Source organism: Tenrec ecaudatus, chromosome 2 (genome assembly GCF_050624435.1).
Source record: "Tenrec ecaudatus isolate mTenEca1 chromosome 2, mTenEca1.hap1, whole genome shotgun sequence".
Lineage (NCBI taxonomy): Eukaryota > Metazoa > Chordata > Mammalia > Afrosoricida > Tenrecidae > Tenrec > Tenrec ecaudatus.
Genome location: NC_134531.1, coordinates 39,682,599 through 39,699,414, shown reverse-complemented (window position 1 = coordinate 39,699,414; position 16,816 = coordinate 39,682,599). Strand labels below are relative to the sequence as shown.

The 16,816-nt window shown below is 38.5% G+C and overlaps 1 protein-coding gene across 3 annotated transcripts in view; it reads left to right on the top strand.

The window, feature by feature from the left end:
- Nucleotides 1–11,385, top strand: part of TTC33 (tetratricopeptide repeat domain 33) — a 54,847-nt gene extending 43,462 nt beyond the window's left edge. For all 3 annotated transcript variants that reach the window (XM_075540968.1, XM_075540969.1, XM_075540970.1), the window contains exons 4-5: nucleotides 1,074–1,205; nucleotides 6,282–11,385. In XM_075540968.1, coding sequence (XP_075397083.1) covers nucleotides 1,074–1,205; nucleotides 6,282–6,638 — 489 coding nt within the window. In that variant the 3' untranslated portion in view covers nucleotides 6,639–11,385. The remainder of the gene's footprint in view (nucleotides 1–1,073; nucleotides 1,206–6,281) is intronic.
- Nucleotides 11,386–16,816: the final 5,431 nt, after the last annotated feature.

Genomic DNA, 16,816 nt, shown 5'->3' with positions numbered 1-16,816 from the left:
ATATTTTGTGGGAAAGTCCATAAAATAAACCTTTTGAGTACTTGGTTTAGGTTATCCAAGAGACTTAAAAATAGCACACTGAATGTATTTTTAACAGGGATTAGTTAAAGTTCAGCTTTTATCTGCATATCTAGAAAATATCTCTTGATGATCACACGCAATGGGCCATATCCTTATTCATTTCATTTTTAGGTTATCTAGAGGAAACACAAAATAGTCCCCCTGAACAAAGTACTGTGAGGACATTCATTTGGATAAGTCTTTCATTTTTGCTCTTGATTCTGTAAATATATTTGTATTAAAGGCAGCGCTTGCGGCACACTGTATGAAATGACTAGTTCAACTTGGAACCTCGTAATAATCGTCTGTCACAGGCTTGGAGTACAAATGCTCCCAAAGATTAAGATAAAATACAACCCTATTCCCTATACTCAAGTAGAGGATTCTGGAGTCAACAGATTTGTCTGGCTCATGTAATTTGAAGAACCTCATGGTGGAAATTCCCGCCTCTGGCGTGTTTAAATCTTGCTTCTCCAAGGAAGAAAGATAGGACTTGATTCCCGCACAGAGCTACGGTCTAGGAAACTCACAGGGGCACTTCTGCCCCGTCCTTTAGAGTTGCTATTAGTTGGCATTGATTTGATGGCCATGAGTTTCTTTATAGCAGGGATATCATGACAGTGAATGGCTAAACAAATTTAAATTTACTTAGTAGTTTAACAGTAATGCATAGAATGTCGTAAAGCCATATTGTAAGCAGAATAAAAATAAAGCGAAATTGGGTGTTCACAGAGCTCCAAGCCACCATGGTGAGAATATGGTAACCTGATTTTGTGCAAAAAAGCAAGCTCACTGCCATCAAGTCATTTGCGACTCCAGGTTGGCATAGGGATCAATAATTGGAAAAGGAATTGTTTATATTTTCATAGTTATTTTAAGAGTAAACAGAATACTATATATAATCCCTGACCCCGAATGATTAAAAGTTGTTTATATGTGACTACCCACCAATAGTTTGCTCTTTCATGGGTATTACAAGTTGTTTTCCCCCTCTTATTTCTCTTTGCCTGTAGGTCCTAATGTCGCTTCATGAAATGTTCCCTGCAGTACATGCAGCAGAAATGGCTGTTCAGAGGAATCCGCATTCCTGGGAGTCATGGCAAACGTTGGGGCGAGCTCAGCTTGGAATAGGAGAAATAGTTTTGGTAAGGAAATCAGATTATTATAGTTTTAAAATTTTGAGTGTTGTTTTAAAAATTATTTAAGTTTAAGAGCTGTGTAAAGTAGAGTATGAGAAAGTAACAGTGGTAAATATTACGAATGAAATATTGCTAGGGTTTAGTAATGGGAAAATAGGGGAAAATAGAAGTCAAAGAAATTTCATATTCTTTGAGTAAAGTGGCTATAAATTGGCACTTACTAAATCTCTCTGATTTGGAATATATTTTGTAGAGGGAAAAAGCTAAATATGAATAGATGAGAAGACGTTGTGGGAATTGCTTTGTTTTTGAAAATATTGTATATACCTGACAGCTAACAAAATTGAATAAGTCTCTTGTCATTAAATTAATTGAAATTTTTCCTATTGGTCATTTACAATTGAAAACAAAACCAAAAAAACTCCACTGCTTTTCAAGGCTAAGTGAGTTTAACTTTAGTAGCAGTGACTTTAGCAAGTGGTAAACAATGTATTTTTCTAGTTCTCTTGAAGAAACATTGTTATTTTTGTTTTCAAGCATAGTTGTCAAGTTCATGGAAATAGTAAATAAGATCTTTTAACTTATTGCCTGTTAGGTATCTTTGTGTCTTATGCTTTTGCCAAGAAAAAAACGTAAAATAAAATTCCCCTCAACTGGGACCAATGAGCAGCGTCATGATAAACAGACAAGATAGAGGCTGCAGTGGGACAAGAGGGAAGTCAAGAGAAATGCAGGAAAGAAATAGGAGGCAAAGGACACATATAGAGTTTAAATACAGGCATGTGCCTATGTAAATATATTTATATATGATGGTGGGGAAATAGATCTATGTGAACATATTTATAGGTTTAGTATTAAGGTTGCAGATGGACATTGGGCTCCACTGAAGTACTCCCTCAATGCAAGAATACTTTGTACTATTAAATTGGCATTCCATGATGCTCACCTTCCTGACATGATTGCTGACAACAAAGCGGGTGCATAAGCAAATTGGTGAAGAAAGCTGATGGTGCCTGGCTATCAAAAGATAATAGCATCTGTGGTCTTAAAGGCTAAAGATAAACAAGCCGTCATCTAGCTGAGAAGCAACAAAGCCCACATGGAAGAAGCACACCAGCCTGTGTGATCATGAGATGTTGAAGGGATCAGATATCAGGCATCAAAGAACACAAAATCATATCATTATGAATGAGGGGGAGTGCAGAGTGGGGACCCAAAGCCCATCTGTAGGCTACAGGACATCCCCTTACAGAAGGGTCATGGGAGGAGACAAGACAGTCAGGGTGCAGTATAGCAATGATGAAACATACAAGTTTCCTCTCGTTCTTTAATGCTTCCTCCCCCCTACTATCATGATCCCAATTCTGCCTTACAAGTCTGGCTAGCCCAGTGGATGTACACTGGAACAGATAGGAAATGGAAACACAGGGAATCCAGGACAGATGAACCTCTGGTGAGAGTGGTGATACTGGGAGGGTGAAGGGAAGATAGGTAGAAAGGGGAAACTGATTACAAGGATCTACATATAACCTCCTCCCTGGGGAGTGGACAACAGAAAAGTGGGTGAAGGGAGATATTTGACAGTGTAAGACAAGACAAAATAAAAATAACTTACAAATTATCAAGGGTTAATGAGGGTTGGGGGGAGGTCAGGGAAGGAGGGGAAAAATGAGCTGAAACCAAACCAGAAAGCAAATATTTTGAGAATGATGATGGCAACATATGTACCAATGTGCTTGACACATTGGATGGATGTATGGATTGTGATAAGAGTTGTATGAGCCCCCAATAAGATGATTAAAAAAAAGATTGAGGATGTCAAGGATTTCATTTGACTTAGTCCACAGTAAACATCCATGGAAGCAGCGGTCAGAAAGTCAATGTCAAATAGCATGTATTACACTGGGCAGATCTGCAAAAGATCTCTGGAAAGTGTTGAGAGGCAGAGATGCCACCTTGAGGAGTAAGGAGCACCTGACCCCAGCCCTCATGTCTTCAGTCATGGGAATGCTAGTCAATGAATAAAGGGGATCCGGGAAGAACGGATGCATTTGAATGATGATGTTGATGAAGACTATTGAATATACTGTTGATTACCAAGAAAACAAACGCATCTGTCTTGGAAAAAGTATAATCGGAATGCTCTTTAGAAGCGAGAATGGTGAGATTTTGTCTCACCTGCCTTGGCCATGTTATCAGAAGACATCTGTCCCTGGTAAAGAGCATCGTGCTCAGTAAAGAAAAGGTCAGTGAAAAAGAGGAAGACAATCCACAAGCTGGATGGACACAGTGGCTCCAACGGTGGGCTCAAACAGAGCAGTGATTGTGAGGATGGCGCAGGAGTGGGCATGGAGTTGTTTTGTACCACATAGGATCATTATGAGTCAGAATAAACTGGGCAGAACCTAACAGCAACATCATGCAGAGTACGAATTGTATGTATTAGAAATTTTAATTTGTTTCCAATTCATTTTTATACTATTTTTTTGTTATGATGTTGAGTAAAGTTTATTCTTTTTATAATTTGTCTTTCGTGAGAACAGCTTAAGTTTACATAAAAGTTACAAATTTAGATATATTTCCTCAAGGAAAATTCTGAAAATTTTATTAAAAGGGGAAAGAAATAACACCTGTTATTCCAGGAATTGTATAACATCGATTTACAAAGAACCTTAATAGAAAAATTTTTAAATAACTACCACTGTAATTAAAAATTAAAATTACTTCTTTGCTTCAAATTATTTTTTCTGTCTCACTTGTATTATATATTCTTTGGTTATAGAATGATCTTTGCCAAGTGTATGTTCTAAAGATTTTTTTCAATTGAAATATGACAGAACTTCAAAAAATTCATGGAAAAATAGTTTAAAGGCAATAGAATTTTTCCACAAACATTTAGAAGTCCCTGTATACATACAGAAGAACAGAGAGAATGATTTGTAAAGTTTTGTAAAAAGACAAACCGTGTAAAAAGTATTAATTGTGTGATAATTTTACCACCAAATGGGCTGCACTGTTTTACATTCCCATGAGTAGTTTCAGACGGTTCTAGTTTGTCCCTGTCAGTAGAATAAAATAGAAATTCCAGAAAAATTTTTTGACAAGGATGCCAAAATAATTCAATGGGGGAAAGGATAGTCTTTTCAATAAATAGTGCTGGGACAACTGGCTATCTACATGAAGAAGAATGAAGAAGGTGGCCCCTCCATATACTGTGTAACAAAAATTAGCTCCAAGTGGGTCAGACTTACATGTTAGAGCTAAAATTCTAAAAAACAAAAAATGTAGAAGAAAGTGTTGGTGTAAACCTTTATGACTTTGGATTTGACAATGGATTCTTAGAAATGGCATCTAAAGGACAGCAATGAAATAATATAAATGATACTTTGTCACAATGGATATTTCTGCTTCCAAGGATTTCATAAGGAAACTACAGTGGCAGTGTACAGAATGGGGGAAAATATTTGCAAATGAGATATCTAATAAGTTTCTAGTATTCAGAATACATTATTAAGTGTGAAATGAATTTGTATGTCATTGAAGACTCCAAAGTCTACTTCAGCTTTACTTTTCCTCCTTTTTTAGCCAGTCAGACCAATATTTAGATCTGAGAGGTAAGGAATCTGGAAGTTTATCTTTTTCTCTGGAAGCAAATTTCTATCTATCTATCTATCTATCTATCTATCTATCTATCTATCTATCTATCTATCTATCTATCTTTCATGTTAAACTCTCCATTTTTTGCACACACACACACACATACACACACACACACACACACACACACACACCCTCCCCCAGTCCCTTCAGAATACATTAAAAAACAGAAACTCTTAGTACTGCTTACACTCTTTGAGGCAACTCTAAGTCATAGTGACTCTACAGGGTTTCTGAGGCTGTACATTTTTATGGAAACAGACAGACAGCCTTATATTTCTCCTACAGAGCAATTACTAGGTTTGGGCTGCTCACCTTATGGTTGACAATTGAAGATTTTCCTCACAGCATACAAACCAAGAATAAAAAGGTAAGTAATTAAATTTAAAGATGGACAAAGTAGATGTTTCTCCAAAGAGGATACACAAATGGCCAATAAGCAGATCAGTATTCCACGTCATTAGCCATCAGGGAAATGCAAATCAGAGCCACATTGAAATGCTGCTCATACCCACATTAAATCACCGTGCCCACAGGCAGACGCACAGAACAGTTGTTGGCAAAGATAGGGAGGCATTAGAATCTTCATAAATTGCTGTTGTGAATGGTGCGGTCACTTGGAATAACAATCTGACAGTTAACATGTTAAGTGTAGAGTTATCACATGATTCAAATTTTCCATATTTTAATATGTACCTAAGTCAGATCTACAGTCAACACCCATGGGATCAGCAGTCAGGATATCAAAGGACATGTTGCATTGGAAAAATCAACAGCAAAAGACCTCATGAGAGTCGTACAAAGCAAAGATGGCACCATGAAGACTAAGGTGCACCCAACCCGCTCCATGGTGGTTTTAATGTCTCATATATATGCAAAAGCTGTATAAGACTGAGGAACTGATGCCTTTGAATTAGGATATTGATGAAGAATACTGAATGTGCCCTTCAGGGCCAGAAGAACCAATACATCTTCTGGGATTGGGAAAAGTACAATCAGAATGTTACTTAGAAGCGACAGTGGTAAGACATCATCTCACATACTTTGGACATGTTATCAGGAGTGATCAGTAAAGTAGAAGGTCATTGATAAAGAGGGAAACCCTCAGCAAAATGGATGGACACAGTGGTTGTAACAATGGACTCATACACATGAATGATTCTGAGAATGGGGGAGTGGATGGTGGAGAGTGGAGGTCCGGGCAGTGTTTTGTTCTGTTGTAAATAGGAAACCCGTAAGTCAGGATTTGCTCAGTAGCACCTAACAGCAATAACAACATCTGCCTGTCCGTGTCTGTCTGTCTTCCTACCCATCTGCCTGCCTGCCTGCCCGCCTACCTACCTACCTATCTGGAGAGTGGATTGTATTAAACATATCAGTGCCTTAAAACACAATCAACACTTCTGACCTTTCTTTTCGTACTAGGCAATTCGAAGTTTTCAAGTAGCTCTTCACATCTACCCAATGAACCCTGAAATATGGAGAGAAGACCTTTCTTGGGCAAGGACGCTCCACGAGCAGCAAAAGGCGGCACAGAGGATTGAAAACAGTGAAGCAGCAGCCGAAGTTCCTCATTTCTCACCCAAGTCAATCCCTGACTATGACTTTGAAAGTGATGAGATTGTTGCTGTTTGCGCTGCAATTGCAGAGAAACAGAAGACAGAAGTTTCAACAAATAAAACCATGGTCATTGTGTCTGCTTCTGGGACAGTAGAGACTGTAACTGAGAAGGAAGACTGTGTTACCACACCAGATGGCTCTGTTTTTATCAAGGCCCGATGAAGCAGTATGCAGCCCAGGAAGCTTTTGAATCTGTGTTTGAGATGAGCACTTACAGGTTTAGACATAGGGACATTTCCTCAGAGAAACAGGGCAAAACACGTGCTTGTAACATAAGCTTTGCAGATGAGGCATTTGGAAACTATGTGGTAGAATTACTGTACAGTGTTTGGACTGTGCTTTGATAAGCTATGACTTATATTCCTTAAAATGAAAATTCGGAATAAAAGGTTTTTCATTAATTTAATCAAAATATATGAATAGATACATTATAAAGATATACAACTTGAATGAATTGTAAATAATTTAATGGCTAGTGTTTTTAAAGTGTTGACTGAGGGACTTTTGTTTTACAATAAAATAAGTTTGTGAATTCTTTCTCTCTTAAAAATCTACTATCCTTGGTATTCACTTCATGACAGTAAGCCTATTACAAGAGTGAATATTTTTGATACTCCTTTTGAGCCAAAATTGTTATTGTTCGAACTCTTTAAAAGTTTGGCTGAAAATGCATGCAAATGTGTACATTGTGAACATTTCTTGAAGTTTCTCTTAAATATGAATTGCACTTTTGATTTTGTCTTTAAAGTTATAACAATGACAGTTGCCTCCTTTGGTGTCTGTTAGTTCTGTGAAGTGCTGACAAACGTCAGAGTGATGCTTTTACTTTTTAAATTATCACTGCAAGTAAGAGTAGTTCTGACCATATAGAGTCACTTATAAAAGTATATTTGTAAAATGGTGAATGGCTTTCATGGATCCACCACCACCAATTGTACTGCTACATTGTCCCAGTCAAAAGCACTCTTTTGTTTTCCTTAATTTTAAAAGCTTGATATCCGTGAAAATAATTTATTTCTTGATTATAACTTTCCTGTTGATGGTTTAGAATTCTCCCCTAAGATAACTTTTTCTGAACTAGTCAGTTAAATAAGAAATGATGACATTTTAAAATAAATTGTGTCTTCCTGAAAAATACAAGTAGGGATACTGTTTTTAGAATGTCAGTGAGTGAATAACTTGAGCGCAGAATATGTAGAAACTAAAATATGTTTTTACACTGTAGGCATACCTCAAAGATATTGCAGGTCTCCTTTCACACCAGTGCAGTACAACAAATTTCACAATAAGAGTCACACGCATATTTTGGTTTCCAAGTACATTTAAAATTGTCTATTAAGTGTGCAATAGGATTATGAAAAGATGAAATATTGTGAACATTACCAAAATATGATACAGAGACACAAACTAAACACATATTAGAAACGTGGCACCACTAGACTTGCTTGATAGAGGGGTGTTACCCCCAGTAAAACACATCTGCGGTGCTCAGTAAAGCAGAGTAAAATAAAATAAGGTATACCTGTACAAGCCTATGAGAGAATGCTAGAGTAAATATGTCACTGAAAGGCCAGAATTGCACTCACGGATCAGTACTGCCCTTGGTACTCTGAGTTGTACTCATGTATTTTTTAGTATAATTATATAGAACTGCTTCAGACAGGAAGATAGTGAACTAAGACTGATTTTTATCTTGGTTAGGGAAGAAAGCAGTTGTATGTTACGGGGTTTTGGCTAGCCTTGTTGGCATATGTAAGTAATAATATCCATTTTCCTGACTCAATTTTTAAAATTTTGTTTTGACGATGTTAGTCTCTGTTTTCCAGAGTTGTAGGAGTCAGCACTTAACTTGTACAGTATTTTGTTTTTCTCTTAGTTATATCAGAAAGTTAGTTCTGGTTAGAAAGATTATATATACAGTGATCAAAATGCAAATATGGGTTCCATTTTATTTTGTTTAATAAGACATCTTGTCCAAAGAGGAGCTGGGGATCCAGAGAAGTGAACACTCAAAAAGTCATACTTTTTTTTTTGATTAGAGGATATGTGTTTATTGTGTAATTAGTAGATAAAAATTTTCTCCATGCATTTTGAAGATTTTCTATTTTAAGTTGTTAGCTTTGGACAAAGAAGATAGATTCACTTCTTTCATATACAAAAGATAATGTTTGGATAGCATCTTGCATGGAGTGCTTCGTAAACGAAGAGCTTAAATTGGGTTTGAGGACATTCTTTTTTGATTTTATGAGGGCAAGAACTGTTTTATAATTGTTTTCTTATGTGAAAGTGAGATATCATTACATATGATAATAGGATACGTAGTAACACGTTTCACATCATTATTGGTACAGGTTCTTGTTGTTAGGTGCTATCGAGTTGGTTCCAGCCCATAATCAACCCTAAGTACAACAGAAAAAACCACTGCCCAGTCCTGTGCTGTCCTCGGAATTGTTCCTGTGCTTGAACCCATTGCTGAAGCCACTTTGTTCATCTCATTGAGGGCTGGCCTTTCTTTTTGTTGCCCCTCCACTTTGCCAAGCATGATGGCCTTCTCTAGGGACTTGTCTTTCCTGACAACTTTCCCAAAGTATGTAAGTCAAATTCCCAGGAGTACTGTAGCCGTACTTCTTCCCAGACACACGGGTCTGCCCTTTTAGCAGTCCATGTATTCTCCAGCACCACATTTCAAATACATCTATTCCTCTTTGGTTTCCTTTTTCAATGCCCAACTTTCACACGCATGTGAGGCAATTGAAATGACCATGACTTGGGTCAGGCACACCGTAGTCCTGAAAGGAACTTTGCCGCTTTTCTCCACTCTAAGGTCCTGTGCAGCAGATTTGCCCAATGCAACATGCGTTGATCTCTTGACTGCTGCTTCCCCGAGCTTTGATTGTGAATTTAAGTAAGAAAAAAATCCTTGATCACCAAACGTTTCTTCATTTATCATGATGTTACTTATTGGTCAAGTTGTGAGGATTTAGGCTTTCTTTACTTTCAGTTGTAATCCACATTGAAGGTTGAAAACCTGGTATCTTCATCAGGAAGTGCTTCAAGTCCTCTGCATTTTCATCAAGCAAGATTGTGTCATCTGCATATCGAAGGTTATCCATAAGCCTTCATCCAATCCTGCTGCCTCGCTTTTCTTCATATCATCCAGCTTCTCTGGTTATTTGCTCAGCGTACAGATTGAGTATGTATTGTGAGAGGATACAACCCTGATACATACCCTTTGTGTTAGACTGGGATGACCAGAGAAGCAAATCCAGGGACATTCATAATTAGGAAGAGTTTTATGTCAAAGAGTAATTGTATATCAAGAAAATAGCCCAGCCTAGTCCCAATCAAGTGCATAAGTCTATTATTAGCTCATATGTCCAATACCAGCCCATAAATTCCTCCTCAGCCTCACACAGCACATACAATAATGCCTAATGCAGGAAGATCACAGACCGGCGGGTGAAAAGCCTTGTGGATCCAATGTTGGTGGATGCATCTTAACTTGACAAGCCTCCACCTAGCTCCTCTAGCTCTGAGTGTCTTCACAGGAAGGTGAAGCAGAGGGAGGAAAGTCCCCGAGTCCTCATGAGAAGGCCATGCCCACAAGGAAGCATCATCAAGCTGTGACCTGATTGACAGGCTAGACTTCACCCCTCCACTTACTGATCAAGTCGACATGAAATTATGTAACTAACCACACCCTTCATGATTTTAAACCATGCAGCATCCCCTTGTTCTTTCCTCACAGTTGCCTCCTGATTCATGTAAGCTCCACTTGAGGACATGGCGTGTTCTACAAGTCCCAAGGCTAGCCATGGTGTTAGGATCCACAGAGTTGAATGCCTTGGCATAGTCAAAACACAAGTAAACATCTTTCTGGTGTGTTCTGCTTTCAACCAAGATCCATTTGACATCAGGAATGATATCCTTCGTTTTATGTCCTCTCTTGAATCTGGCCTGCAGAAGCTCCCTGTCAGTATATGACTGCAACTGTTGTTGGATGATCTTCGGCAAATGTTTCCTGGTGTGTGGAATCAGTAGTGTTCTACAGTCTGAGCATTCTGTTGGCCACCTTTCTTTGCAAAGGGTACAAACTGGGATCTCTTCTAGTCAGTTGGCCATCTAGCTCTTTCAAGTTTCCTCTCATAGATGAGTGAGTTGTAGTGCTTCATCAGCTTAATGAAATTCTTTCATTGGTATCCCATCAAACCTATGAGCCTTATTTTTGGCTAATGTTTTTACTGCAGCTTTAACTTCTGTCAACACCACTGGTTCTTTCTCATATGCTTCCCCCTGAAATGGTTGAATGTCAATTAGTTCTTTTTGGTTCAATGACTGTGTATTCTTTCCATTTTCTTTTGATGTGTCCTGTATTTTTCAATATTTTGCCTATTAATTTAAAAAAAATCTTTCGATATTGCAACTTGAGGCTTGAACTTTCTCTCCAGTTCTTTCAGTTTCAGATGTCCTGGGCATGTTCTTCCTTCTGGTTTTCCGATGCTGCAGCTGTTCACGTCTCATCATGATGTTTAACTCTCCCTTCTTGCACTGCCCTTTGAATAGTTAGTTCTGTTCAGCTCTTTGACGTCATCATGTCTTCCATTTGCTTTAGCTAGTCTGTAACTCAGAGTCGCTTCTGACATCCACTCAGATCTTTCTGGTCCTTTTAATGACCATTTGCTATCTTCAAGACAGATATTCTCGTGGAACGAGGGTGGGGTGGAAAGGGGGAACCAATTACAAGGATAGACATGTGACCTCTTCCCTGAGGTATGGACAGCAGAAAAGTGGTGAAGGGAGACTTCGGACAGGGCAAGATATAACAAAATAATAATTTATAAATTACCTAGGGTTTATGGGGGGGGGCAGCGGCAAATGTTTTGAGAATGATGAGGGCAATGAATGTACAAGTGTGCTCTACACAATTGATGTATGTATGGATTGTGATTGGAGTTGTATGAGCCCCTAATAAAATGATTTTTTAAAAAGATGGATGTTCTTAAAATAAAAAAATGATGTTCTTCACATCCTTCCACAGCTCACCCATAGTGCAGGTCTTCTGTCATTAGTGTTCAATACGTCATATTCGTTCTTGAGATGTTTTTTAAATTCAGGTGGGCCAGTCTCAAGGCAGTAGTTGGGCTCTAGTAGACTTGTTTTAATTTTCTTCAGCTTCAACTGGAGCCCCATGCGGTCAGTTGATGGTCTGCTCCACAGTCAGCCCCTGGCTGGTGTTAGCTGCTGATACTGAACTTCTGCATCATCTCTTCCCACAGATGAAGCCAATCTGGTTTCCACGTATTCCGTCTAGGAGGTTCCATGTGTATAGTAACTATTTTTGTTGTTGCTTTCTCCTAAAAACAAACCATTGATCTTACAAAATTCTATCATGTGATCTCCATCTTATTTTTAATAACTAAGGCCACATTTTCCAAATATTGTTTCTTCCTCTTTGTTTCCAACTTTTGCATTACAATCACCTGTATTATCAATGCATCTTGATTGCAAGTTTAATCAATTTCAGGATGAAGATGGCAGAATTCTTCAATTTATTTATTACTGGGTTTGTGGTTAATGCATAAACTTGAATAATAGTCATGTATTTTTTAATTTACTTGAAGGCGGATATATATAATCCTCTCATAGCATTATTCTGATTTGTTTCTATCATTTTTGGACAATGAATACGGTGTCATTCCTGTTGATTATGTTATTTCTGATATAGTAAGCCATTTGCTTTTCTGATAACTAATGCCTAGAATATCAATTTTTATGCATTCCATTTCACTTTTGATGACTTCCAAATTTCCTAGATTCATAATTTGCACATTCTAAATTCTGATTAGTAGATTTCTGCAGTTGTTTCTATTTAACTTGAGTTCTGGTCCATCAACAAATGAAGATCCTGAAGGTTCCACTCCCACAGGCTTTCCTCCGTTTATGTCACCATGGTGGATTCTCCTTTGAGATTCAGCTCCTCCTCAGTCATATTTTGAGGGCCTCCCAACCATGGGGCCCATCTGCCAGCACTGTCTCTGACAGTGTACTGCTTCCATTCATTAGGCTTTCAATACTAACAATGTTTCCAGGCTATACGAAAGGTTTTCCATGGCAATTTCCTTCAAAATGGGCAGCTGACTCCTTCTTTGTGGTCTTTTCTTTAAAAAAAAAAATTAATCGTTTTATTAGGGTCTCATACAACTCTTATCACAATCCATACATACATCAGTTGTGTAAAGTACATTTGTTCATTCATTGCCCTCATCATTCTCAAAACATTTTCTCTCTCCTAAACCCCTGGCATCGGCTCATCATATTTTCCCCTCCCTCCCTCCCTTCTACGCCCTCCCTCATGAACCCTTGATAATTTATAAATTATTATTTTGTCATATCTTGCCCTGTCTGACGTCTCCCTTCACCCACTTTTCTGTTGTCCGTCCCCCAGAAAGGAGGTCACATGTAGATCCTTGTAATCGGTTCCCCTTTTCCAACCCACCCTCCCTCTACCCTCTCAGTATCGCCACTCACATCACTGGTCCTGAAGGTATCATCCACCCTGTATTCCTTGTGCTTCCAGTTCCTATCTGTACCAGTGTACATCCTCTGGTCTAGCCAGGTTTATAAGGTAGAATTGGGATCATGATAGTGAGGGAGGAGCAGCATTTAGAAACTAGAGGAAAGTTGTATTTTTCATCGTTGCTGCATAGCACCCTGACTTGGTTCGTCTCCTCCCCGAGACCCTTCTGTAAGGGGATGTCCAGTGGCCTACAAATGGGCTTTGGGTCTCCACTCTGCACTCCCCTCCTCATTCACTATGATTATGATTTTGTGTTCTGATGATGCCTAATACCTGATCCCTTCAACACCTCGTGACCACATAGGCTGGTGTGCTTCTTCCAAAGTGGTTTTTGTTGCTTCTCAGCTAGATGGCCACTTGTTTAACTTCAAGCCTTTAAGACCCCAGACACTATATCTTTGATATCTGGGCACCATCAGCTTTCTTCACCACTTTTGCTTATGCACTTTGTGGTCTTTTCTTAGTCTGTTCACTTGGGTGCCTTTGCTGACATTTAAAATATGAATGACATAGCTCCCAGCATCACAGCAACATACAAGCCATGATAGTAGGACATACAGACAGACACGTGGTGTCTTAGCATAAGAGTTATTCATAAATCCCAAAAGACAAGATCAAGGATAAGGTATAGCCTCTGTTGTTTGGTCTTTTTGATTGGTTTCAATTCAGAGCAACCCTATGTACAATAGCAACCCCATGTACAACACTGCTGCATCCTCTGCCATCTTCATGATCTGCTTTGTTCGAGCCCATTGTAGCTTTTGTGTCACTTCATTCATCTCATTCAATGCCATCCTCCTTTTTGCTGACCCTCTCCTAATCATAATGGTCCATCCTCTGGTCATGTTTCAGTACATGAGATGAAACCTTGCTGTCCTTGTTTCTAAGGAACATTCTGGCTGCCATTCACATGGATTTCTGCATTGTTCTTTCAGTCCATCGCATAATTCTTTCAGCCAAGATTCACCTCTCATCAGCAATGATATTCTTTATTCCATGTCCACTTCTGAAATGTTGTTTGAATTTTTACCTGTTCCTTGTCAGTGCGCTGCATCAACTATTTTTGACCTTAGCAAAATTATACTTGTACGCAATACTAGTGATAGTGTTTGATGACTTACACAATGTATTGGATCGCACTTTGGAATGGCCAAAATTATGCTTTCTTTCAGTCACTGGGCCAGGTAACTATTTTTTGAATTTCTTGGCATGGGCTTGTGAGTTCTTCTAGCATTAGATCCATCTGTTGAAAATGTGTGATTGGAAGTCTGTGCATTTCAAAAGCCTTGATTTTCACCAGTGCCTTCGGTGCAGCTTGGACTTCTTGCAATACCATCAGCTCTTGATCATATGTAACCTCTTGAAGTAGTGACATGTCAACCAATTTGGGATGCAGTGTTAAACTTATCCCTTCTCCTTACGGAACATCCCATGTTGTTAAATCCAATCCATAGAAGCTATCATTCAAATGTATGCACTGACCCCAAGGGCTAGTGAAGAGCCTGAAGAATTCTACCAACAATTTCAGTCAGAATTTGACCAAACATGCGATCTAGGTGCACCATAATTACTGTTGCTTGAAAGCCAAAAGTTGGAAACAAAGAGGGAAGGAACAGCACTTGAAAAATAAAGACTTGGTGATAGACATGCAGCTGAAGATCGCATGGTAGAATTTCATTAAAACAACTTGTTCAAAGCAAATACATTTTTTTAACAACATAAAATGCATGTGGACTTCCCTAAATGGAAGACACAGAAATTTACTTGACTACATCTGTGGGAAGACACAATGGAGAAGCTCAATATCAGGAGCTAATCTAGGCCAGGGGCTGAGTGTGGGACAGATCATCAATTGCTCTTATGTAAATTCAATATAAAATTGAGGAAAACTAAAGCAAATCCAGGAGAGTCTTTTCCACCTGACTTTCTAGAACATCCCAAGAACATATTTGATTCATTAAACACTAATGACAGAAGACCTGATGTGCTGTGGGAGGACATCAAGAACAAAGCAAAAGATTATTCAAAAGACAAGAAAGATAGATCAAAGCTGATGTCCGAAAATATTCTGAACATGCTCTTAATCATAGAGTAGCCAAAGCAAATGGGAGAAATGATGAAGTCATAGAGCTGAGTAGAAAGTTTTGAAGGGCAGCTCAAGAAGATAAAGTAAAATATTATGAAAGAACTAGAATTAAAAAACCAAAGGGGAAGAAAGCGCTCAACATGGTTTAAACTGAAAGAACTCAAGGAAAATTCAAGCCTTGTGTTGCAATGTTGAAAGACTTATGAGAAAAATATTGAACTATGCAGGAAGCATTAAAAGAAGATAGAATACAAAGAGTCACAAGGAACTATTCAACATTAAACCATTTTAGGAGGTAGTATATGACTAAGAACCAATGGGGCTGAAGGAAGACGTTCAAGCAGATATGAAAGCATCAGCCAAAAACAAGGGTCCAGGAATTGTTGGAATGCCAAATGAAATGTTTAAATAGGCTGATGAAGCACTGGAAGCACTCTTTCATCTATGCAAGGGAATTTGAAAGAGCGACTTTGACAACTGACTGAAAAAGATCCATATTTGTACCCATTCCAAATAAAGTGCCCCACAGACCAATTGCAATGATCGACACTTAAGCCCCCCACTCACCTCTTAAGGGGGATGAACAACAGAAACCATGGGGGAAGGGAGACAGAGGTTGGTGTAAGATACAAAAAAAATTTATAATTTATCAAGGAGTCACGAGGATGGTGGGGAGGGAGGGAAAAAAAGGGCTGCTAACAAGAGCTCAATAGAAAGTAAATGTCTGGAAAAGAATGATGGCAACATGTACACATGTGCTTGAATACTAATGATGATTGAGTTGTAAGAGCACCCAATAAAGAGATTTTTTTAATAAAAAAAGTGATCGCACAACAATATGCCCAAATTATAGGGCAAATATAATTAATGCCTTTTAAAATATTATTTTATTGGGGGCTCTTACAGCTCTTATAACAATCCATACATCAATTGTATCAAGCATATTTGTACATCTGTTGCCATCATTCTTTTCTAAACAATAATGTTTAGTACAATTTTGCTGAAGTCTGTTCAACAGGGGTTGCAGCAGACATTGACAGGGAGTTGCCGGAGGTCAGGCCAGATTCAGAAGACAATGTGGAACAAGGGATATCATTCCTGATGTCCAAAGGATCTTGTCTGAAAGCAGAGAATGCCGCCAGGAAAAATGTTTACTTGTGATTTTTTGACAATGCAAAGGCATTTGATTGTGTGGGTCATAACAAATTGTGGATAACCTTGAAAAGAATGGAAATTCCAGAATACTTCTTTAGGCTCATGTGGAGCTTGTACATGGGTCCAGAGGCAACTGTAAGTACAGAATAAGGGGATATTGCAGGTTTAAAGTCAGAAGTGTGGGTCAGAGTTGTATCCTCCATGTTTATTCAATCTGCTGAGCAAATAATCAAAGAAGCTGGCTATATGAAGAAGATGTGGCATCAGGTTTGGAGGAAAGCTTATTAACTACGTGTGATATGTAGATGACACAACCTTGCTTGCTGAAAGTGTGGAGGACTTGACCTTCAGTATGGATTACAACTCAATGTAAAGGAGAACAGTCTTCACAACTTGACTGGTAGGTAACATCATGATAAACGGAGAAAAGTTTGAAGTTGTCAAGGATTTCATCTACTTGGCCCCACAATCAGAGCTCATAGAAGGAGCAATAAAGAGATCCAAAGATTAGTTGCATTAGGT